A 27,380-nucleotide genomic window follows, 5' to 3' on the forward strand; every position below is an offset into this window, starting at 1 on the left:
TATAAGGTCTTTCACTTGTGATTCTTCCACAGTATCCAGTAGAGGGTACCCTGCTGCGAACATAATTCCGAAGTGACTTAATCGCTTAAGTGCCACAGGTTCTGCTGGATTCAGGCATCGACCGACGTCACTTTCGTCGAATTTCTGCAGTGAAACTCTTAAAGCGTGGAATGAATGGAATGAAACTTACCTTACTTTTCTGGTTAAGTCTTCATTCCAATTGTGGGAACTCTGTGTAGTTTTGTGTTCTCAAGTTTTTTAAGGTCTCAAAGCTTTGTTCATCAAATGACAATTTATTAATAAGCAAAAATAAACAGGACCACACATGCAGCCTACATATCCAGCATTTATGAAAAATGTGCACTTTTGCTGGCTTTTAAAAATGACACCAAAAAGGTACCACATTCACACAACTTGAACATGTGACCTCAATTTAAGCTTTGGCTTTTTTTTTTTTATGATAAATAACGTTTTGTTCACTAAATTGTTTTCTGGCACAAATCCGTGACAAGGTCTTTATAAACACATAAGGTAACGTTTTGTAGAGATTCACTAAACAAACAAAAATATTATCTAACTCCTACTATCCTGAATGTTGTAAAACAAAGCCAGCAATATGTCTGTATTCTATGTGACACATCCCAACATTGCCAAGCTCATACATAGTTTTGAAGATTATGAGCCATATTTATAAAGCATTTTCTGTCAAGTTCACCGGACTGTTTTAAAAGGAAAATCTAAATAAAAGTAAATGATAATACAAGGTAAGTGGTGACCTACGCATAACACGGAGAATAATAATAATAATAATAATAATAATAATAATAATAATAATAATAATAATAATGTTGCACTTTAAAATACAGTTAATAAACAAAGTTAAAACAAAAAGGTTCAAAAGAAGGAATTTGTAAAGAAACAAAATTGAGATTGCAGTTGTACATATCAATGTATAACAATAAAAATCAATTCTGTGGAAAATATCAGTTAAGCCATACCAGGGATGCCCAACCTACAGCCCGTGGTTCTTATATGGCCCACCACAGCATTTCATACGGCCCGCGACCTGCTTGCTGGCACAGCATAACTTACACATGATTCACAGGTTTTATATTATAATTTTCACATTTCACATACGGTACTTGCAATGTTTTAGTGTTCCACGCAGGCCACATAAACTGCTCAGTAATGAAAGCACACCAAGCTGTCCCCACGAGTAGAAACAAAATGAGGCAGGCTACCTGTGGTAACCATGGTAACTCTCATTACAGAATCGTCAAGGTGGAGTTTAAGTATATTTTAGCCATGGGTTCAATTTTACACAATTACAGAAGAAATACAAAGTCGACCTTTACCCTGTAATCAACTGGAGAGCATTTCTTTTGACTTCTTAATATCTACATAGGCTACTGTAACTGCACTGTAATATCTGTACTATGACTGCACAAGAAAGAAGATCTAAAATAATAAACTTGGGGTGAAGTCAAAAGAAATGCTGTCCAGTATCGTTAAAAAAGTCGATTACAGGAAATAAGATGAAAATAATAATAAAAAAGCGGTTGACATTGTATTTTTTCTTCCATAATGTTTTGTGAAAATAAAGATAAAAAAAAAACAAGTAGCTAAAAAAAACTTAAAAACAGAATCTTTACGTTCTTCAGATTTTCCAACTTAAGTCACACGCAAACGACATCCATCTGTCTGAAAACCCCTTTGTTGACGAGGTGGATAATGACCCTGCTTCTCTTCAAATGGAATTTATTGATCTGCAGTGTAACTCAAGTTTAAAGGATATGTTTCACAAGAAGAAATTGGTGGAGTTTCATTCCCTGCTTCCCAATGATCAATTCCAAAATCTGCTGATGTCGCGTTTGACAGACGATCACCTGCATGATGTACTATGGATGAGGGTTTCCAACTTTGACCCAAACTTTGAGAAACTGGGAGCTGAGAAACAACCTTTTAAAGTTCTCACTAAGTGTATATTTTTCTTTATTCGTAGTTAGAGTGAGAATTATGTGTTTATTTATTTATTACTGTTTTTAGTCTGTCTTTGGCAATCTGATGATTGTTCTATTTGACAGATACAGTGTGTTGTGTGACATTTTAACTCTGGTTTATTTATTTTATTTTGAAAGAGACAGTCCTGTGCACAGAAACAAGCATTTACAAGCTAAACGCAAATAAATAAATACAGATGACTTTAAATTGGCAGACATTGAAAACTGGAACCTATATATACGGTTCTTTTAAAATCTTATGAAAATATATATTTGATAGGCCCATGCAAGGTTGCCCTTAGGTCTATGTGGCCCACACATGCAAAAAGGTTGGGCACCCCTGAAATATAGTACTATTTGTCCACCTGGAGATTCAAATCGGATGACTACTACTACTACTACTGGTACCACAAAAAAAAAATTAAAACATACTATGACTACAACTGTACAATTACTACTAATAACAATGATAACAATAAAACTGTTGGATATATAGGGATGTTCAATAACTCTTTTACAGTTTAGTCCATTTTAGACCAGAGTTGCCGGTGATCAGGGTGGTAGCCTTTTATCAAAACAACACCTGTTTTGTAAAGGGACAGCCCATCTCTAGTGTGTCCAATAGGAATGCACGGGCGGGGCCATGTATTTATTTCCAGTCTTTTGGTTCATTTCCATGTCGTGTCTGGTGTTGACTGACATTCGGCGACTTCGCTCTCGTCGCTCTGTCCTGTGTGAATGCAGCTTCAGACGTTTCTGGCGCCAGACCAGTGTCTGTGACAATATGGCGAAGCAGTTTTTTTTTTTTTTTTGTACAGTCAGATGCTGACTGCTCAAGTACAGTAGTCTTCACGAAACACTTAAGAGAACACTTTGCCTAAGGAAACACACTAGTGAAACTTTTTTTCTCATTATAAAAGCTCTTGCTAAAAGAAACAGGAACTTCGCTTAAAAGAACACCTTCTTGACATCTATAGTGATTTGTTCACAATGGATACAGTACGGTTTTGTAACCTAATAACTCATTATCATCAAACTTAAATTAAAATGGTTTATTCAGTCTTTTCAAAAGCGACGTGTCTTGAGGCACACAGATTGGTTTATTAAATCTTTGCAGAACCACCTTCATATCATTGACTCATTTTGTATTTTGATTTCTAAGAGTGCACCTCATTTCTACAAAATGGCATGTAAACAAAATGGCGAAATGCGCTGCTGTTTCTCTTGCTACAAAAAATTGGAAAATTGATCGAGTTCTTGAAAAAAAAAAAATTGGAATCTGACACAAGTCGCCGAGCAATTTAGTGTTTCCCGTTCTGATGAGTTGCTTCACCATTCTGTTAAATAATGTGCACGTCTTGTATAGTGCTGCTGTATTATGTAAAATATGTAGGGGTGCTGTGTTGATTTAGTTTGACAGTTTATTAATGTTAGTTTGTCTGTTAATTTATTATTATAGCTTATTAACATACACTTGCCTATTGCTTTTCTTTTACTTATTCAGTTAATTTCATATGCTGATGCATGTGCGTCATGCAAGTAATACATATTTATTTATTGAGTCATATTTTGTCTTGTGATCAACTCCGAGAGAACACTTTGCTTGCTTCCTGAGGGGGGTTCTCTTAGGTTGACACTACTGTACTACAGTGACCAAAGCGGTTGCAAACAGTACTAATGCCGAAAAATGCAAACAAAAAATCTGTTCTTATAATTCTGAATGGGAGATGAAGTACCCGTGGCTTGTTTACCGAGATGTACTGGGCAAAAAAAAAAATGGGCAAAAAAAAGGCAAACACACACACACACAGATATACAGATTTTCAAGAATCTTTGCTTAAAAGACACAGACAGTGATGTTGTTATGATGATGTTATTGGAATGCAGGAAAAAGTGAACACCCGTTGACATAGACAACAAACACTGCTTAGAATCCCGTCTCGTTGTCATGGGAACGGTCTATACTAACGTAAAGAACAGTGTACTCACATGTAGATCTACACACAGACAGAGATTGCTTAAACTATGATACAGCATAGAGTTTAAACGTTCATAAAAAAATTACCAAAATGTACACCCCTGGAGTGTATAGCCTTTGTGTTATCAGCTGATTGTTTAGTACCTGATGGATGGGACACAAAATTTTGGGCATGTGTGTTTCAGGAAAGCATGAACAGAAAAGCTAGTGCGACCTCTGTATGTGTGTGTATGTATGTATGTATGTATGTATATATCACAATTGGTTTGGTCTGATAAAAAAGTGTTTACTTGAATGACTTCTTACACGATGATACCGATTGTCCCATTACAATTCTCTAATTCATAAGCACATAGTACATGAGTATTTGGGAAGGACATCATACAGTTATATAAAAAAAATAATAAGTATCTGCCACTTGGAGCAGGCAAATGGTATTCAAAAACTGCATGCCTTTAAAAATATAAAACAAGATCTATGGATACGTATGTGTACATGTTCCCTTTATTTTTTACTGGAATAAAAAAATTGGAATAAAAAAAGATCTCTTTTTTTTGTATCACCTAATGTAATCTAGAACTAGTATCAAAATTATTTCAACCTGCCAGGTGTACAAGGTTATAATATGGGGGAGCTAAGTAATTAATTGACAAAAAAAGTGTAGGGGAACTTAATTAGTTTAATTTCACTAGCTGAATATATTCAAAGCTTTCACTTGAGAGCTGTTTACTGAAGTTAGTAATTCAGTAAGCAAGGTTTCTAACCAAGAGCTAATTACGGTTTTTAAAAACACAGGAACTCATTATTTATTTACATACACTGTAGGAATGATTTCAAAGTCATGAATTATGTTAGTACTACCATGCTGCCACATCTGCTAAACTACCCAACATGTAACACAATAAGCATTTCGCTTAGCAATGCATTACAATATACACCAGGGGATTCTTAACAATGGAAAGAACAATGGAAACATTACATTACCCTCCTTCACAAAGATCTTTAAAGCCTCTTTACACACTCATATTTTACCTGTTCTCTCTTCAGTGTAAGCTTTCTTCATTGTAGAGTATAACTGATACTTTAGAAAGCAGTACTTTTATATTTAAAACAAAAAAAAGGAGGAACGCCATCAACTGCCTAGAAATAAGGTTTCAATGCAGAATGAAATTACACAGAAAACACATTTAAAATACAAAAACAAACTGCAAATGACTGCTGCAAAGGACTAGCTCAGTTTTAATAAAACCTTGCAGATCCACTGCAGCACACAATAAAACCAGGCTATTTTTTTAGATGATAAACTAAATCACTGGTGCTACTGTTGTTTATACAAGTATTATTACTTTCTAAAAAAGCATTTTAATAAATCTTGTTATTTTTGACATTTGCATAATCTCACTAGTTCTAGCCAGTGCAAAATCAATCTTCTGTTCAAACTGACTTGAATACTTTGAGGTATACAACACATTAAATTATCTTTACTGCAATTATTATTATTATTATTCCATGAAATATTATAGGTAAAACAGCACTCACTGTTGGCCCAAAGAGATTGTTTTACAAAAAAGATGAAAAGGAGTAAGTTCAACGACTGACCTTGCAGTATACATTATTTTGTGTTACTGGCATGAATCATAACCACTTTTAAAAAAAAAAAAAGAAACAAAATTGACAAATCACAGGCTGCGAGTCAGTACTATTGACGTTTCAAATATAAAGCATTATATACGCTGCTGACCATTACTGCCTACCCTCAGGAAAATGAAGAAAAGTATAAAAGCAATACATCACATCTATAAACCCAATTAACCTTCGCTGGTTTGCAAAGTGTAATTAACAGAAATGCAGTGTTTCTCTACTCTATAGAATACACAATGCATATTGCAGAAAAAACTATCATCATACACAAGCATGTTACAAATAGGTATTCAGATTGTATCCTAAGCCAACAAGTGGTTATTTTGCAGTCATAAATATGCATGCTATAAAATCACCTTATAGGAAAATAACCTTCTAGCTTGATTGACTCATACTGAGGTTACAGCAAATATATGATAATAAGCTTAAATACTCTGCATGGATTTTAACACAAAATAGGTTTTCACATGATGTTTAAATAACAATTACCAATATCAGTCTGCCTATGTAAATGACCACATTCATTTTGATGGTATTCCATTTTTTAATTTTGCAATGTTTTACCAAAAAAAGCACAACAGTTAGTGTTTCTTGCAAGTATGTTAGAAAGCAGCAAAGCAAAAGGTATTTTTTAGCGTTTACATTTGCGGTAGGTACTTTTTAAATTTTTTTTACCTTGCTCTGTTTGTGGTGTCCGGCAGAAAATTCTGAAGAACTGGACACTTTCAAAGACTTGGAACGAAGAGACTGTCGACGGACAGCCTCATCCCTGGCATACTTGACTGAGCCTGGGGGTCGCACACGCATCTTGCTGCTACCCTGGACGCTGTTCACACCAATCATTTCCACAAACCAGTTCCAAAGGCTATTGTACAGTCAACTCAATGGAATGCAAAAATAAATAAATAAATAAAATATATATGTGAGGCTTGTGAGTTTTATGTGCTGCGTCAAACAGCACTCCCTTGTGTGCACTGGACGAGAGGGAAGTCCTCAGCTTCAATGCACTGTTGCTGTCTCAGCTAGCATCTTCCACTAGTGTTTTGATTCAGCCTGATAGTTCCAAGGGAAGGCATACGTCAGTGACTGGGAGTTAAAGAAAAAAACAAAATCACCCCCTCATATGCACTGAGCCAATGGCCAGGCAGGCAATTCATTTATATTCTAAATAGCAACACTATTGCTCTTGTGATGCCGAGCTGCAAGCCCATTAATGTCTGCAGCGAGATGACACAAATAAAAGCTTCGAGCAGCCTGTCACTCACCGTAAAGCAGCCAGGCTGAAGCTGAATGATCAAACAGCAGATGCTGACGAGCTCAGGAGTTGCAGGGTCTTCTAGTGTGTAGCTCAGCTCAAAACAATCTGTTCAGTCAGACAGAATGTCATGCGACTAAAATGATCATGATACAAGAACAAATTCCACACTAGCTTCTGTAACTATGCGAACCAATACTGCACTGTCACTTATGTAAAATGATGTGTTTGCCATTACCTTCTTTATTTTTCTTTAAGCAAGCAAGCTATGTGAAGAGAATATTCTACAATTCCTGCTGTGTTAAAATGTTAGTGACCACAAGCTATGTGTTACTTGTCAGGTTTTACATTTGTATGATTCTGCTTTCTTTCATTTTATCACTAAACCTGTACACTTGCAACCAAGCATCCTGTACGAAGAAAAGTGTTTTTTTTTTTTTTTTTTTAAATGACCAAACTACTTATTGAAGAAATGTAATATTGATAGGAACTAGGATGATTCTGGTACACTGAGATTACTATTTCAGAGTCAAACCATTCCAACATCCAACAATTACCGTATCTAATCGAAAGCTGCATTCCAGGGTCGTCTTTCTGCAGCCATATTTAATTGAATGTCAAACATCCTTATTGTTTGTTGTACAGAAATCTTAAAAGCCGCCTAGAAGGTTAGGAAAGCTGCATTAAAAAGTGCAGACATGCCCTTTCCAGTGAACTTTAATCTCTGGTATACTGGCGGTCTCCACTGTGAGAAACAAACAAATTTACTTTTCACATGCACCTGGTTGATATAGGAACTGTCTGGGATACACAAATATTTTTTTGGTGACAAGAAATGTCCGTGTGTTTCACAGACCCGTTTATATCCCGTGTACCCATGACTATACACCAACGTTAACACACAACACGCAACACAAAATACACACAGGTGCAGGCACTTTGCCACAGTCTCCCATTTGTTTAACTTGCAAAAAATAATCTTAAAGATTAAGGGATGATTTAAATGAGGTCTGCACATTAAACAGATAGGTATAAATAAATCATGCTTGTGGAAATAGAAGAATGATTGATATCTGCATTGAAAATGCAGTGTGGGAAGAAAACCATAGGTTATTATCATAACCCTGGTTCCCTGAAATAGAAGCGCAACCATTCATCTATGGGTAAACACCCAATTTGTAATAGTTACACTTTGTACTTAAAAGGGAATCAATGACATCCACCTCGGGACCTCTCCAAGCAGCCCCTGCTAAATTAAACATCAATTCCGGTCACTTCTGGTGATCTATTTTGCCATGTTATGGAAATGTGTTCAAATGATAAACAGCAGCAGCTCAGCATTTACAGAAAGGTAATTTGCATATAATACCAAGATGTTAAGTACCGTTACTTACATTACCTAGGATTTAATGAGTCGTTAGGTTAAAAAGTCAACTCCCCAAAGCTCAAAAAAAAGATGTCAACAACTTTTAATGACTGGTTGAGGGGTTAAGTCATACTTCTGTCCACCAAATGGTATTGTGTGAAAAAATGTTGAATCTCTGTTGGATTGTTCTTGGTTAAGTACCTACTGTACTTACATTGTCCTTTGTTTAAATCATTAAGAGAAGCTAGTGATATTCTTTGACTAGAAGTCTTTAATACCGTCCTTCTAGGGTATAATGTGGTTTATGAGGATTCTTGTACATTAGGAGTTTGGTGTTGACTTTAGTGTTGTAGGAACAGAACAGGTTAATACCATTCAGCATATTGGTCTGGAAGCAGTTTGCCTAGTCTCTATGACAACTGCATAGATAAGGAGTGTAGACTTTTATTCTTTGTGTTTTAAACTTATTTTTAAATTGTATTGAATCCGCAAAAATGTTTAAAAAAAAAAAAAAAAAAAAAAAAGAGGTAAAAGGGAGTGAGCCTAAGTTGGTAACCACAGCTACACTGACAAGCGAGGCCCACAGGCTCGATCGAGTTTGACTCCCTAGAATTGCCAGTTGTTGCAGCTAATTCAATATAGTTATTATGAGCAATAGGAGATACTGTAAGTGTGGAAATCTTCAAGGGCAACCAAGAGGTTGTCTCTGTTTTAAAGTGAGTTTTGTAAAGTTAGTCAGAGAAAGGAAACAGCAGAGGTAACATCTTGAATGGCAACACCGCTTTCAACACCAAGCAAGCAAAGTCAGGAAAAAAAGGAGCTTGCATATAATATTTTTAACCAACAGCTCCTAACATGAACGAGTAAGTCAGAGAAAAAAGGAGAGATTTTAATAACTGGACTGCAAGGGCTGAATAACATCTAGAAAACACCCAATAATTAATAAACTTGAAGATGACTCAAAGATTGTTTAAAGGACAGTAACATACAGATAACTTCACTACCTGGGATTGGCGTTAAAGAAAAGGACAACTAATGAGTTACAGACTCAATTAATGGACTGAATTGACCTACCGGGAATGGTCAAATTTACTGGAAGAATGTATGTTTTGTTAAACAAAGGCTGAAAGGGGACAGCGCGCTACAAGATGTCACGCATGCTCAGCACTGCGTCAACTCTGAGGATTCCCAATTAAACTAAAGAATAGAAAAGGGTTACAGAAATTATATTTGGGAAATTAAATAAATGTATATTTGCAGAAAAGTTGATATGGGTGTAATGTAAAAAAGGTGTGTGTTAAATTGTTTTCTTACAAAAAGAAAGCCTAGTTTTAATGTTCCATGAAAGTGAATTACAGCCAACAGCTAGAATTATTGCAAGGCAATCTACAAACTTGAATAAGGGGTGTGGAATCTTATTTTTCTTAAAGAACAGATGAATGGGTGTTAAAATGTTTTTGTGCTGTGATTCTAATTAAAAGGACATATGTTTGACAACTGATTGGTAACAAATTAAGAACAATTTTGTAATATCCTAATAATTAGAATTCACTGAATTTATATTCATTTATTTACTGACTCATATTTACAGTGATCCTGCTTGCATATTCATATTATATTTACTGACTTAACATAATTACTTCTTACTGAAAACAAATTAGACAATTAATGTATTGCTTTCACTTATTATTGAAATTTATACTGAGATTTTGCCTAACCATTATTCCTTACCGAGATTGATGTGCTGCACTTTATTTAGAAACGTCTGATAAAATGTATAAAAGATTGTTGTGTGTTTTATTGTGCAATTGTTTCCTCGCAATCTTGAGCTCATTTGAGAGAAATTTGTAACTAGGTGTTAAATTACTTAAAACCTAAATTATCTTCATTGGGTATCTATAGCCAATCTCCCCTACATGTGACATAATATACAATGGCTAATGGTGTAATTAGGAGTTTTAGAAATAACAGCTCTAATGTACCTAATTTCAAGGCGCACCGTGTTAAATTACAACAGTACAGTCCTGGATACACTCTAAACGCACTACTTGTTGCCTTTAGTTTGTTTAGTAGTTTTGTGACTTTCTCAGGCGCAATATTTACATGCTGAACCCACATATATGTACACTTTATTACAGTTACAGGCATGTTTAAATCTTTACAGCGATCAGTACAGCCAGATGGAAGCCGACATTACAAATGTTAGGATTTAATTTAGACTGAGACAGCAGGACTGAAGGCAGCCCTGCTGTCTGGCCGAGCCACTGCTGTGCCTTCCATATGTACACTACATAACACTACCAGGTCTCACTTGCACAATAACCTTTTCAACATATGTCCAAAGATACCGAATACAGACAAGGTGGTTTAATACCAATCTATATTAAAGTTAATTAAACCTGGCAGTTGTAAACCTAACTGAGACCTGATTTTTTCTAATGTTGGAATTGGTACATTTACGGTGGTGCTTACTAACATAAGCATTTTTTGATTTTCACCTCTGGAGACCTAGGTCCAAATACAGCAGGTTACATGCAACATGAGGTTGATGGTCCCAGCTTAGTCATTATTACAAGTCAACACTTTTAACATACTCTTATTGTGAGAGAGGGATGGGACTAAATAACGGGGGGGGGGGGGGATTCAAGTTATCATTGTTAACCCTATAGCATGCTACAGCTGGGCAATTACACAGGAATGTCGCACCAAGGATTCATTTTTTAAAATTATCCTATCATTTTTGTTTATCATGGTGAAATTACAACAATTTTACAGGAAAATGTGTCTACTTTTAGGATTTATAAAGCATTACCAAAGAAATGTTTGGATTATAGGTGAAAACATACATTTTTTTGTTGATAGCCTACTTGCCAGTTACAAAACGTAGTGGGAAATGAATGGAGTAATTGCAATTTTTTCATGTTACTAAAGAAAAATACATTTATTTTCATATTTCCTTCTAAAGCAGACTGTGTGAGCTTAATGATAAGGGCAAGCTGCTAATTTCATCATCACTCCAGTTTGTCAAATTTAATGTGTTTACAACGAGCCTGACTCTCAGTACGTCCGATACTGAAATGTCATATTTTTTTAGTTTGCTCCTGCTTTGAGTTTGGAAACGATTTCATACTGTACGTTTAATGCACAAATGGTACCCTCAACATATTTACCATATTGATTGCTCACCACAATCTCTAGTTTAGCAGAAATCCTGGTGTCGGACCTACATGTTTTTGTACATCCGACACCATATTTTAAGTGTTAATTACTGCAACCTGTTGGTCATGTGCAATCATATATCACTTTCAACTTCCTGGTATGAGCACATAATTGAACAGGTGGTGTGATAATCCACATTCATCCAAGAATACAGCACACACTAAGATAAGATAACTATCAGTAGGAAATATTAGTATGTCCACATTAATCTGATGGAATTTTTTTTTTTTAAATGTTTTGTTCAGAAAGGTTCTTAGTATAGCTTATATATTATACCAAACATATTAAGGATAATTTGATGGTGATCAGTCGTAGCAAGTTTTGTTCCTTGAGCCCTCAAAATGTTAAACTTTTTGATGACATCCCCCATTCGGTATGCGTTTGCTAGTACCATGAAAATGTAAGTCTCCTCCTGCTTGCCCTGAAACCATCCAGGCCTCCCAGATGACATATCAGCCTTCCCCGAAAGGACAGTCAGTGATGCGTCATGACTGCAAGGATGAACTTGATAAGTATAGACCTCAAGCACATTATGTCACATACTCTCAAAGATAGTTGTCCAAGTTGATTTTGCTGAAAATTCTACCCTGAAAGATCAGAATGAAATCCAGTCAGTTCACTGGAGCCACAAATCAAGCCACTCTCTTCACATCATATGCTTGAATTTCCACAGAACCTGAAGAAAAGAACAGCATTGTTATTGTGTCCGATGATTTGAACAACAGCAAACTGAGTGCAAACACCTTCATGATCCATATCCTTGAAATCACTGAAGAACAAATACCATGCAGTCAAAGATCTTTTCAGGTGGGGCTAGCTCCCAAGTCAAACAGCGGTTCCTCTTCTCAAACCTGTATTTGTGGGAGGAGAAGTTCAGCTTCAAAGTGAGCTGGCATTTTTTCGCAACATCTCATGGCAAAGGGGTTGTTGACGGGATTGGAGGAACAGTGAAAAGATCAGTTTGGCGCTATGTTCATAGTGGTCAAACAACACCATTTGCCTTCTACAGAGCAGCGAAGGAGAGAAAATCCAGGAATAAATATTCTGTAGCTCTCAAGAGAGCAAATTTAAAAGGAAAGGAATATGCATAAGTCTCACTGGGAAGTAACCATGGTAATTCCAAATACTCAAAAAATTCACAGCATTCGACCAAAGGGAAAGTATACTTTTATTGTAGCTGAAACGTCCGACTCCAGTCATTTCACAGCGGTGCCAATTAAAGTACAAAGATCTGGATGAGACCCTTGATGAGTCCAGCAGTCAACCAAATCAAGAAGAGGATATCTCTTGCAAATAAGTCTTCTTGGTAGGGGATTGGGTTCTAGTGAAGTACAATGGCAACATATTTCCAGGAGTTGTCACCAAGATGAGTAAAGAGGATGGTCAACACATCCATCCAGAAAGTCAATGCCATGTGCCCATCTGGAACAAAATGGAAATAGCCAGATACTCCTGAACACATTATATACTTACAAAAGGATGTAATTAGGAAGATTGAAGCTCCAGTAGTTGCAGGAAATAGGGGACAGCAGTTTTGTACTTTGAGTTAGATTAGCTCCAATAGTTGCTTGAAATAGGGGAACGTTCACTTTCACAACCCCATTCCCGGCTCTAGAGAAGCAGGTCACATTAGGGTGTACTGGACTTCAGATTACAATAGGTTACAATACTGTTCATGTATCCTCTATGTAATATACTGTATGTCAGAATGGAAGTTAACTTTGGGCATTTAAGTACATCTTTTAATTTCCAGCTAAACATTGTTTAGTTGTTAGACCTCATTTTGAACTGTGAAATTAAGTAAATAAGGCCTATTACTGTTTTACTAGAATTTATCAATACAGAGTATCTACTGTAGATGTACAAAAGGCTTAATATATAGAATCAACCACTTGAAATATTTTTAAAAATTAACCCTCCCATTGACAGCTTAGGAAAATGTATGATACTTGGAAAATATATATATATTTTTTATTTTAATTAAAATAGTATTTGCACGTCCGACACTGAAGAAAAACATTCCTATTTCAGAACTAATGTATGTCATTTTAAAGTAATGAATTGTACATTAAGTATTTAAGTCTTACCTAAAAGATAAACAGAGTTCATTACCATTGTCTTCCTAATTTAGAGCAATCTGAATGTTTCTGTACCTATGCCAGAAAAATACAATTCTCCGAGTATATCCGACACCAAGTGTTTTTAGCCCTCCCCCCCTGGAGTGGATATTTAGTATTCAAATTTTGATATGATGAAACAACTATACTAACAGAGGCATCTATCATGCCATAAAAGAAACCCAGCAAGTTGTGTCAGTGTATATGCTACAGGTCTGCAAAGAGTCCACAACGTACGTCTGACACCATGAATTGCCGGGCTATTAAAGTTGCCTTGCCTAACATTAAAGCCAGTATTTGGAGGGTTCACAACCTTGTTTAACAGTTCTGAAATCTCTAGAGCAAATAACTAAAATGCAAAAGCATAGAGGCTAAGAGAGTCAACAAAGCACTTACTTTTGTTGTTTCTTATGCAGTTAATATGCCCTCGCCTTTCCTTGCTGCTGACTTGTGCAGTCATTCAAAAAACAGTGCAATCCTTCATTGAAATGAGCAATTACCTCTAGCTATTTGTATAATGAATAGAATATTCAATCTCTGGCCCCGTGTCTAAATAATACTTCTTGGCTCCAGATCAGAACATTAATAAAACTGTAAGACAAACACAGTAATGAAATGATTTAGTGCCCTTGCCAAGATGCTGCATTTTGCTACCATGGAGCACAATCAGGTGCTACAGCATGTCTTGAAAGTCAGAGCAAGAAAAAATGTAGCTATTTCTAAATATAGATCCTAATACACATATTTGTTAAACTAAGCCCTTTGTTAAGAAATAGCACAAACTTTACCAGAAGTAAATAAATATTTTAGCATAGACAATAATAATCATTTAACTTGCTTTTAAAAATAAAATACGGTTAAGATATATGTTGAGGCCAGCAACAGATTTAGGTGGATTTATTACATCCATGTCCCATCTCCCATACAAATCCACTGCAAATGGAAACTGTATAATCCACATCAAGTGATTGCAAATGCTAAATGTTTAGTACAGTAGAGAAAGAATATGTTAAGAAACAAGAATTTAACCTTGCTAGTGGATTTTCTTTCAAGAAACTATGTCACTTCGAAGACACTACACGGTTAAATTTAACCCTGTCTATCTAGCTTTGATTTCTGATTAACACAAGGAACTGAGTAGCTGTTCAAACTGTTTCTTCTTAAAATACATTTGAGAGTGACTCAAGTATCACAAGGAAATTGACCATTTAGATAACCATAACCAACCTGCCAGTAAATGTTAAACCCTGTTTCGTGCACCTCATTGCAAAAATAAGAAGGTCAGCAGCATCATTTTATTTGTCGGACTCTTGTCGCTTGTACCTTAAAAGGTTAAGGTGTTTTAAATGTAACATTGACTTACACGCATCAAATCTTTTTCAGCACCCCTGCAGCAGGTAGACGTGAAAACAGCAGTATGATGGCCCACGAAAAAGACACAATTCTGTGATTGACACTGGCTGAACACATAAGGGAACTAAATTAGAATAAACAATTCGGTTCAAGAAATCAATTTCTACTGATACATGCTAGTCAACAGATATTCAGATGGCTGTTGCCAGACTGTTGTTGCCACCAGAAGCTAAGAAAGATAGAAGAGTGACTAACAACTTGTGTTCACAACATATTACATATTTCTGAACTTTCATTACTCTTTTACTCCTTGCATTCCTTTACTATTATTTGACTTCATCAAAAATCTGCCACTTGGGACACCCTCTTATATTAACCACACAACTGTCAGGGCAGCTAATGGATACTTCAAATAAATTAGGAAGGAAATTTCACATTTAACACATCTTCAAATATTTCAGGAGGAGTGATGCATTAGAAAACACAAAGAGTTTCATGCATTCAACAAACCTGTAGTTATATACAATTCAGACTAAAACATTGAGGGTTATATTGTAGATTTTCTCAACAATAAACACATATATTATATATACCCTCAATCAGCTTAAGTCATTATAAAGAACAAAGAGCAGCCTGAATTTAATTAACTTTTTATATGTGAAGTCACCAGGAGAAAGTCTGCAGCTCAAAGTATTTTCAAAGACATACTACTAAATATCAAATGGGTTATTTGCTGCTTCAGCCTTCTATGGTATGCCCTGCTTGAAAACAAGTATCAACATAATCTACATTATGGTACATTTTAATTAACATAACTTGTTGATTGAACAAGATCCGATTTAAAAAAGTAAACAATTTGTTTACATTTTGGATAAAATGAACATACAGTGCCTATAGGAAGTATTCAGCCACCTTGGACATTTTCACAGTTTGTTGTGTTACAACCTTAAATCTGGATGCATTTAAATGGGATTTTTTTCCCTTTCATTTACACTACCTACTCAGCACTTTCAATGTGTGAAAAAACAAATTAATTAAAAATAAAAACCTGAAAAAAAAGTCTTCATTAGATAAGTATTCACCCCCTTTGCTACGACACTCCTAAATAAACTCACGTGCAACCAATTGTCTTCAGAATTCACACAATAAGTTAAATGGAGTCCATCTGTGTGCAATAAAAGTGGTTCACATGACTTCAGATTAAATACACCTGTCTCTGTAAGGTCCCACAGTTGGGTAGTGCATTCAAAGCAAGATACTACCATGAAGACCAAGGAGCTTTCAATACAACTCTGGGGTAAAGTTGTGGAAAGGCACAGATCAGGGGAAGGGTATAAAAAGATTTCAAAGGCATTGAATAGCCCTTGGAGCACAGTCAATTGGATCATTAAGTGGAAGGTATATGGTACCACCCAGAATCTGCTTATAGCAGGCCGTCCTCCCAAACTGAGCAGCCGGGTAAGAAGGGCATTGGTCAGAGAAGTTACCAAGAGGCCAATGATAACTCTGAAAGACCTACAGCGTTCCATAGCTGAGATGGGAATTCCGCTTGGAATTTGCAAAAAGGCATTTTGGAGACTCTGAAAAGATGTGGCAAAAGATTGTGGTCCAATGAAACAAAAACTGAACTATTTGGCCTAAATGCAAAGCATTATATCAGGCACAAACCCAAAACAGCACATCACCCAGGTAACACCATCCCTACTGTGAAGCATGGTGGTGACAGCATCATGCTACAGGGATGCTTTTCATCGGCAGGGCAAAATGGATGGCGCTAAATACAGGCAAATCCTTGAGGAAAATCTGCTTCAGTCTGTAAAAGACTGAAGACTGGGATGGAGATTCACCTTTCAGCAGGACAATGACCCCAAGCAACAACAGAGTGGCTTAAAAACAAGAAAGTGAATGTCCTAGAGTGGCCCAGTCAAAGCCCGGACTTGAATCCAATAGAGAATCTGTGGCAAGACTTGCAGATTGCTGTCCACCAACGATCCTCATCCAACTTGACAGAGCTTGAACAAATTTTGCCAAGAAGAATGGACGAACTTACCCCAAGTGTCTCACAGCTGTAATTGCTGCCAAAGGTGGTTCTACCAAGTATTGACTCAGGGGGGTGAATACTTATCTAACCAAGACATTTCCGTTTTTTTTTTCATTAACTGTTGTTTCACAATAAAAATTCCCTTGCCTCTTCAGTGTTGAGTAGGTTGTGTAAATCAAAGGAAAAAAAAAACATCCCATTTAAATGCATCAAGATTTCAGGTTATAACACAACAAACTGTGAAAACATCCAAGGGGGGTGAATACTTACTATAGGCACTGTATGCTACATACGTCTTCTGCATAATATTTACAGATGTGTAATGTTTTGATAAAGTCCAGGCATAACAACTTAATTGAGTAAATACATAAAAAAAAATCAGGTTACTGACCATTTGTCGCATAATGCAGCCTGGGGCTGACACATCCAGGAGAAAGAATCAAGCCCTTCATATTGTTGGCACTATGAACTGCAATGGATTATGAAAGGCGTCCAGCACTGTCATTACCAAATAAATTAAACAAAACTATTTCATTTCATAATGAATCTGTTTCTTCGATAGGCATTTTCTATACAGCCAGCCATGACCATATTATCTTACAACTAATAACCCTATGATGTGGGTATGATTTTACTTTATTCCAATTAATTATTTTTTCACTTTTTGTAATTAACTTTAAATGCTAAAGTTATGCTTAAAAGTAATCTAAATGAAAATGTTATTTTGGTTACCTGTATATCTTTAAAAAAATATAATACTGTTATTATGGTATATTCTTCTTATAAATGGACTTAAGGTACTACTATTAAACAAAAACAACAACATAATTTCTCAAAGGCTGTATATATTTATATATTAGCAAGACAGCTAATTCCCTAAGATGCCATTATGTAGTTATTAAAAAGCAGGTCTTCAGACGTTGTGGTCGCCCCTCAGTGAGCAGTGCAATGAGTTATTGACAGCCTCTACTTCATGTTGTACAGTTAGGCATTGCTCACCTACACGCTGCTCAGGCTTCTCACACATCCATTGCCTACTGGCTAAGAGTCCTCTACTTTTTATTGAACAATGTCAACAACACAGTCTTAGGGGTCTATGAAATCCGCGTTGCGAAGAACATGGATGGAATCACGGAATGCAAAGAAAAAAAGAAAAAAATAACTAATTAGGCACTGTCACAAAGACGGCCGGAGTGGGTGGCGTCAGAACAGAGCCAGGAAATAAACAAAGAGAGAGAGGTGGAGTTTGGTGGAGCTGAGCGAATGGTTTCACTCAGCATTTAATGAACAGACAGCCAGAAAATAAACGGTTGTAACAAACACAAAAACACAGGACATTATTATATTTTATTATTTATTACCTCCGTCTCCAAACCCGTTCTCCACTCACCGAAAACCCAACCCCGAGTGGGTGAAAACATGCTGCATTTATGCAGCTGTACCGAGACTCGATTGTAATCAATCATTCAACTGAAGTCGCGGTACAACGGCACGTGAATTAATAAAGTGTAATTCCCTGTGCTTACATATTATTACTTTTTACTTGCATGCGAAGTGCTGTGCAATCCTCGTGCCTAAATACAAATATACATTTTAAACACTTGTGTTAGACCCGTTTATATCCCATGTACCAATGACTATACACCAACATTAACACACAACATATAATGGAAAATACACAAAGGGGCGGGCACTTTGCCACAGGCACCTAAGGATATTACCACAAAATATATATGTATATGTTTTAAAAATTACATTGAACAGTGTTTGTATAACAAGAGGCTTCAAGAAACACACATCATGGGAACGCATTAAAAAACAATTTTTGCACCTTTTAGCCATCATACACTTCACTTGCCAGCTACCAGCATCGCTTGGGCAGTGCTTAATTTGTAAAGAGGTGCTGGGTGCAAGCAATGACAATAATACCAACGTTAAGAATTATTGTGTATAAAAAACTTAAAAGGCACTCAAGCTGAAATGGTAAGGTAGTTTAAAGTAGGCTCAAACGTGGCAGCGGACCGCCTCTCTTCAGCGCACGCAAGAACTCGAAGACTTGATACAACTGTGTTGAGAATTTAAATAGAAAGCATTATGAGATTTTTAACTAGAGGTACCGGCGCTATGACTCTGCAGACTCAGAGGTTTCGGGTCTGAGTCTTGACAAGCCCTGGCACAAATTAAGCAATTAAGCTATTCTGAGCAGATAGTACTGTAAAGACCACTGCAGAATGTAGTGTCTAGTTGCTGCATTTTTTCTCCAAAGTTCTCAGGAAAATATTACTAAGTGCCTTTTTTTATTAAATTAGAATAAATCAACATATTTACATTGTTTAATGATAATTAAATATATGTTATAGCTCAGCTTGTGTTGAAAAGAAACTACTAAAAAACACTTTTTTAAAATGTACAATGTTCCTAGTTTGTTTCTATAATATTGTGCTAATTTGTACCCTTTTCTTCTGAAAGCACTTTGATTAAAACTGTTTAGAAAGTTTTTTGTTTTTTTTGTCATATTTTTTCAAGCATTTCTAGCTTCATCATTGCTGTCAATGTATCAAACACTTGTGGTTACAAAAAACAAACTAACTAATAAATTACAGATTTTTAAAACCGAAAAATCTAAATAAATCCGAAAATTCTAAATAAGAGAGTTACAAAAAACAAACTGCAGATTTTTAAAACCGAAAAATTTAAATAAATCTGAAAATTCTAAATAATAAAAACGGACTTAACAGTACAACTGCAGTTCCATACAATGACCTTTAAAATTGGATAGTTGTGAAAACCAACCTCTAATGAAACGCTGACATTTTCTATTTGTATTCAACAGATTTATTTACCTTTACCCTATTTAATTTACACCAACATTATTGTAGCAGTGATGGCTTTTACAACATCTATATTATTCCTTGTAAATATTAACAGAAAGTCAAAGGGGATCAAATGATGCCTGGGCCATGAGATCAGTTTTCCAGCTTCAATGTGTTTAAGCGATAAGGATCAGGAGCCCACTGAATAGTCAAGGCATTTGTTTACAGCAGAGTTTTTTTCTTGTAGGTTATAGTTTGATGATCATTATAGTTACAGTAGGATCGGCCATACATTTAGCACAGTATATACAGATGAACCTGCTTTATATCACCTGGCTTAATATCGTACCCTGTTTATTATCACGATTTTTGCCACTTGCCATGCACCATAGGTTCTTTGAGAAATTACCTCTCTTAATATTATCTCACAAACCCTCTTAATGTCACGCTTTGTGGAGCCTGTCAAATGCTGCTTGGCTGGGCTTTACTAAGTAACCACAGGATATAATTAAAATTTCCAACGCAGCTAACAACCAATAATCATCTCGGCTGATAAACTGACATTTTGTGCAGCCTGTCAACAAATTCTGCGTGGGCAGTCACGGGATACAGACTCTGTTACAAAACACCAACGACACCAAATATTTCTTCTTTAACAGTCAGTCTTATACATATGGACACAATTCATGCCTTTTTTTTAGATAATGACACAAACAGTTTAGTTCCAGTTAACGATACACAATGTACGTGTCCTGTAGTAAACTATATGCATGGGTTTAAATGTAAACAATGACTAAATGTACAGTATTAAAACACTGCTCTTTAATTCACTGTTAGTTTTCATTCTTTTCCCCTCTCACTCGTAATGTGCTGTCATAGGCAAACGTGTAACCTGGTTTATATCATGGTCCACTTTATATCAGAAATTCTGACTGCACAGCAATCATGCTATAAAGCGGGTTCATATGTTTTAATAAAATATCTGCTTACGGCACTGTGTGACAGGATAGCGTCACGGCCAAGGCTGGTGACAGGAAGCACACCCAGAGGCGGAAAGCTGCAGTTTTAGTACTGATGCATGCTTTTAATTAACAATACAGAAACACAAATAAAAGGGTTAAACAAAAACACTTGAAAAAACAACACAGCAAAAACAGCACTCAAGCTGCGCTATCGTGGTGCTTGGACTGCTAGCACACCCTGCTGCACTCAGCCTCCCTCTCAACTAACCAAACAAAGGATCTGACTCCCTTTATATAGCATGTGGCTGGTCTTAATTGATCCTCAATCAATCAATTAAGCTCCAGCCACATTCTGCACAAGGGTTTCCAATTAACCCTATCCCTGCCAAACTTAAATACAAAAATAACAAAACACACACAATTTACACGGGCTGGGCTTCCGGTGTAGTCTTCTGTACACTTGGGGTAGGCAACCTCTAAACACCTAGATTGGCTTTCTCTGTTAATGTTAGGAGCATTAAGAAAAAATAAATGCTGCTAACATTAAATGGACAAAATTAAATTTAGGAGTTTAGAGATTGCCTACACTCTCAGAAAATGTTTGAGCCTTTATTTATAATTGAGGAAAAATACAATTAAACCCAAAGATTTTATACTGAGATTGTACAGTTTATGCTTATTCTTTACATTGATAATATTGAACATAGGAACACAGTTTAAAAGTATGAATTATCCCACAACATTAACCATTATTCGTTGCTTTACAACTCTGTTTCTAGCATACCAGATGAGCGCATTTTTTTAAACTGCTCATTTATGCGCACAATGTATGGGATGCCAGGGGTCTCCAACCCAGGTGCTGGAGAGCTACAGCAGGGCTTCTGGTTTAGTTTCAGCCAAGCTCTGTTACTTTATTGCCCCAATTATTGGCTTAATTGGTCAAGATTAACAGGTGTTCCAGATCTTTAAAACTCAGGACGTGTTCCAGCCTGATACGACGATGGCTACCACTACAACTAATAAACGAGCTTACAGATGAGGGTAAAGACATACCCATTAAGTGATTGATACTTAATTTCCCATGCAAATATTAACCTTTACCCGCTAACATGCTGTACAACCCCAATCACTACATGGCTAGCAAATTACAGTTTGTAACTCGATCAGATCCCCAAATGGGATATGTGATACAACCTCCTCATAGGTACTGTTGAATATTTAACAGCGGTAACATTTTTTCCGTGCATACCACAGTTTGGCAAACGCTTTCAAAACCTGACCCCAATGACTTGGAATGTGATCTTTTGTCTCACTCATAGTAGATCAAGCATTGATGTGTGGAATCAGATTGTATCTGTTCAGAATAAACAGGCTTTGGTCTTAAGGTAACATTTAGGAAGCCATATTAAAAGAAACCCCAAAGCAATGGCCAGACCAGTATTCGGACAGTTTTTGGTCAACAACCTACACGATCAATTCATAGAAATATCACAAAATAACATTTTAAACCCATCAGCTCTGTAAGTAGAATTACATACTGTATTCACAGTGTTTACTCTTTCATTCGCCCTCTGCTTTGCAAAGCCCCTCTTACAGATTAATTAGCTAGATAGAATGGGCTGATCATCAAGCTGGAATGAATGTGGTAAACATTGTATAGTAAATATAGATGGAGTACAAAACAAACTAATGTTTCTGAAAAATAAACAAGTCTCCACTTCCCTGATGAACATAGCTTCAAACTATGCTTTATTTAAGCAGCTCACACATTTCAGAAGGCAGTAAGGATTTTTAGTTTAGTTTTTTAAATTAAAATAATCATGACAGGAATATTTGAGGTAACAATTTTAATATTTTCCACATATAGCCTTCCCACATTGGCAATATAGGCTAGTTTTAAAATATATAAATTGGGAAAAAAATATAATTTATATATGTAATATTTTTTTTTTTATAACTCTACATTCATATGTGAAGTTCAGAAAGACGAGGACATTTTACAGGAATCATGCTAAAAATGTGTGTCGGAATTGGAATGGATTTAAAATAAAAAAATGAAGTCAATAAAATAAATTACAAAATGCCAGTTAATATTGGCAGTAGCCATGTAATAATTAGGAATAATGGACATAATGGAATGGAATTTGTTTTTACTGGGGCGTTTGCGTTTGTCTTTTAACACACTCCCAGAGCCAGGCCAACAAATACTGCACATCAGACTAAAAACATTTCACTTTAGAAAAACAGCCAAGTTAGAATTCAGGGATGAGTTATATAGGACACACAAAGTATAAAGCCAAGTGAAGAAAAATACAACAAGATAATGGTGGCTAACTTGCCACTGTGACTTTCAGTGCAGCAGGAGCTACTAGCAGCATGGTCGTTTTTCCATTTTGCAGATACTGCATCTTTATACGCCAGATCCCTTTAATCTTACTTGGCAGGAGAAGCCATGACCCTCAATATCCAGACCTCTGAACAAATCCACACAGTGTCCGGGTGTGTGATGCACGCAGTATACACAAAGTTCTGACGTTTATTACCATGTATTTATTTTCTCAGATTTCTACTGCAAACATTCTTGATCTCCTTTATATCAGGTGGCAACACCAGGGTATTGCCAGAGGCTCCCTCTCAAGTATGCATTAATGCTGAAAACAACCCTGAATAGCGGAAACAGGCAGTTGGCTTGGGAAATACAGTCTCCAGGGCCATGGCAAAATGCATTCCTGGGAGCATTATCTAAGGCAGGGGTGCCCAATCCTGGTCCTGGAGGGCCAATGTCCTCCTGGCGTTTGTTATAAATGTCCCCTAAATTACTTAATTGGACCAATCAAGCACTTTAGAAGCTTAATTGTCTGTAAACATGAAATGTGAAAATGTCTTCTTCTCCGATATGTCCAGCAGTTAAAATAATGCAGGGCCAAGGTTTTCATCATCTAAAAACGGAACAGCTCATGAGAAAGTACAGCTGTCCTATTAGATCAAGTTCAAGGACACCTTGAACAAGCAGATTTACACACTGAAACACAAACCAAGGAGAGTTAGATAAGCTGGTTAGGGAAAAAGGTCAACTTTTTCATGTGCTTACCTCAAATGTTTTATTTGTTTATTTATTTTTGCACTAAAGACCTTTATTCCCTAACCAGCTGGCTGCTAGCACCAACAGGGTTGTTTTCCGGGCTCCTGTCATTTCTGAGCAGCTTTCAGCTGTACCCTGCTATTGCCACTTGATATACACAAAAATGGAACCAAGGACAGATTAACCAAGTGAAAACTGCCAATTTAACACTGTTTGAATGCACAATTGTTCACACAGCGGCTTTCAATAACATCATCCCTTCCCACATACATTCAGCGGCATTATCAGCTAGAAACAAACACAACCCTATTATTCATCCTTGAGAGCAATGAGACATCTTTTGAGACGCAAGACTAAAATGAAGGTTAGCCCCATACTGTACAGTGCATGACTGCAAAAGAACACCTATAGAAAGGAGAGAAATACTCTTACAGAAGACTCTAGATTGCATACAGATTGTATTAAAACTGGAAGCAAGTCAACTTCTTTACAAATGTTTGCATAATCAATATTAACTTACGGTTGCCGCACAAAGTAGTTGAGCAAGAAGCTATTATCTTAATGAAACTGTCGACGAAAGCGGATCCTACAGTGACATTTCACGAATAATGTGTATTAGTACTATGAGCTATTAATTTGTTCTAGACAAAAGTAAATCGGTGGACAGGAACAAAGTGTTTTTATTACCACAAAAGGGCAGATATTTTAAAAACTACTTCTTAAAACTACACACGTTTATATTGTTTCTCCACTTTCCCTTGGAAGATGATCAACAAATACAGTACAGTTTCAAATCTTTATATATTTCATTCACTTCAAATTTAAGGAATCTAACAAAATGTAAATAAAAATGGCACAAACACTAGAGAAATCTATTACAAGTCTTTATGAAAGTAGATGTTTACATACTAAGTAGACAACTGAGAATAAAACAGCAAGTTATGTTACAGTAGTTAATACAAATATCCTCTACTATAGAGGGCATGTATAATTACTATTAATACTGTAACTACCTTAAGGAGATCTCTGGGGAAATCCTGCTCTCCATTCAGCCCATCCAAGTTGGTGATGAACTCCTGGCACGTCATCTTCTTTCCAATATTCTGAAATAATGCAGGAACAGTGTCACTTCTGTTTGGCAAGGAGCGCGGAGGTCATATAAATACAAAAATACTGTGGTAGAGCAGAATATTCTTTGTAAATTTGGAAGAGTCTAAAAGTAATAAACACATGTGTTACACAGATACTGAATTGATACTAAAATAGCATATGCAAAAAAGTAAATCCTATTATCATTTTCCAACTTCTTCGTTTTACTTGGACCAGGACCATCATAATAGGGGTACATGTCATTAATTAGTAAAACCAAAACCTTCACAATATGTTGAATGAATGAATGAATGAATGCCTAATCAACACAGACGGCCCAAAGTATATCTCTTTTATTAAATCCTGCAGTTGGTGGGGGGGGGGGGGGGGGGATAAAATAAAAATATAATCATAAAGGGCCAACATTTGAACCCTGTCTACTACAGTATGTAACTAGCTAAAGTCTTAAATATGAACAAAGCATGAGGGATGTCAAACAGTTCACTGCCCTGCCTGTTTAGAATTAGTCCCACATGACCATCATCTATTTCCTCCATGTTGAACTGAGAGGTGTCTTGCGTGTGTTTGAGAACATTGGGTTATGCACATAATCTTAGTTTTGTAAAAAGCCTTCAAAATTCATTAGAATGAATATCCGAACATAATGAATACCGATCCTTGAAATAAACATTTTATACACAATTTTAGCTGGCTAACTGTTCGTCCAGATGTACGGCCCTTTAGATTAAAGTCTTGTGCAAGTCACCACGTCAGGTCAATGTCGGAGCTCGATTCAAACGTGTACTGAAATAACGTTTTCTTCACCCCCCTGTAGACACCCCTGTGTAAACTTTGGTGGAAATCTTAGCTGGACAAATGGAGTTCACTGGTCCATATGATACAGAATGTCTCATCTCTAGTCAAGAAATCAATACCAAGCAGCAAAAGCTGAAACACATTGCTTGTTTTTCAAATAAGGAAGAAATACCGATTTGCAAGGTATTTGGTAATGTCCTCTCTTTGTTTTAATAACATTAATTTGTGGGTTAAATCATTTTTAAGTTTGCATGTGTTTAATTTGTAATCTAAATAGGCCTGCAAGCACCAAGGCAAATTTGATGATGCATGTTTCATTTTGTAGGTACAGTATCTGACATTTATGCTGACACGGTTTGTTTTTCAGTGTTTTGTGAAAGTGATGGTGCAGCTAACATAAACAGGGATTGTAGGTGGGTGGTAACACATGTTCTATCTGGCAAGACATATCAGAACAAGCTACACAGCAATGGAATTAGAACAGGACTGTATATGTTACCGTAAAAGACAGTTTTACCAGTAAATGTCAACATGTTCGAAATTATGAAGAAACCAATTAATCTTATGAATTACCAAAGCGTACTGGTAAATGCAGGTATATCAGCGAAGAATGTATTTATTCCTGCATAGAAATTGTCAATGAACAAAATAATCAGTGGTACAACAATATATGTATTTCTGCATACAAATGTTCCATTAACAAAAAATATTAATGACGAAGAATATATTTATTTCTGCATACACATTTTCCATTAAGAAAATAATCATTAACGAGCTTACAGTAATGCACAGATTGAGCAATTCAACATGGTACTGAACAATATTGTGATCCACATAAGAATAACCATCATTCTGTTAAATTTCACAATAGTGTTGAAGGATATTGTACTCCAATTACATAGTAGTTTAATGAAAAACAACATTCTGTTAATGCAAATTAAATCATTTAGTACCTTTGTTTTTTCAACAGAAAATCACTTTGGTTAAGGCACAAAACATAACAAATACAGGCACTGAATAGATATATTTACTCACTGCAGCACGGTAGACTCTTGTGGCACTTGGAGTCACACAGGACTTACAATGTATGAAAATGAGACAATCTGTCATTAGCCAAAGTCACTTGGTTATTCTTGAGATTTACCAGTAAACTTCCAAAGTAAATAAAATCAAAGTTTTTTTGTTTTTGTTTTTTTATATATAGCACCCTTCATATAGGTGTATCTCAAAGCACTTTACAGGGCAAAAAGTCAAATTTATAAAAACAAAAACATGTCAGATTGAAAAAAGTTTAAGAAATACAAAATGTATACACCAGTAACTAATAAAAAAAAAAAAATATATATATATATATATATACACACACACACACACACATATATTTATTTACAGAGACCACTGCAATAAGAGACCACTGCAAATTTTTCTTAAATCAGCATCTCTACATGTATGTCAGCCATTCCATTCCAGTGTCTGTTGAATTCCAACACAGGCACACCTCAGGTACTGATTAGGGGATCACCTGAACCAAATCTTATTTAACGAGGAAAAGTATAAAAACTACTCCTGTGTTCATCACTATCCTCTTGCAATAGGACCAGCTGGATGGCAAAACAGTGCTAGTAAGTACCTCAAAAGTAATTGGAAT

The 27,380-nt window shown here is 36.0% G+C and overlaps 1 protein-coding gene across 3 annotated transcripts in view; it reads right to left on the reverse strand.

The window, feature by feature from the left end:
- The window catches only part of LOC121316683 (PH and SEC7 domain-containing protein 3-like), a 126,096-nt gene that overhangs the window by 23,641 nt on the left and 75,075 nt on the right, over positions 1–27,380 (reverse strand). For all 3 annotated transcript variants that reach the window (XM_041251745.1, XM_041251753.1, XM_041251761.1), the window contains one exon: positions 24,841–24,930. In XM_041251745.1, the coding sequence (XP_041107679.1) occupies positions 24,841–24,930 (90 nt within the window). The remainder of the gene's footprint in view (positions 1–24,840; positions 24,931–27,380) is intronic.

The sequence above is a fragment of the Polyodon spathula genome, chromosome 1 (assembly GCF_017654505.1).
Source record: "Polyodon spathula isolate WHYD16114869_AA chromosome 1, ASM1765450v1, whole genome shotgun sequence".
NCBI lineage: Eukaryota > Metazoa > Chordata > Actinopteri > Acipenseriformes > Polyodontidae > Polyodon > Polyodon spathula.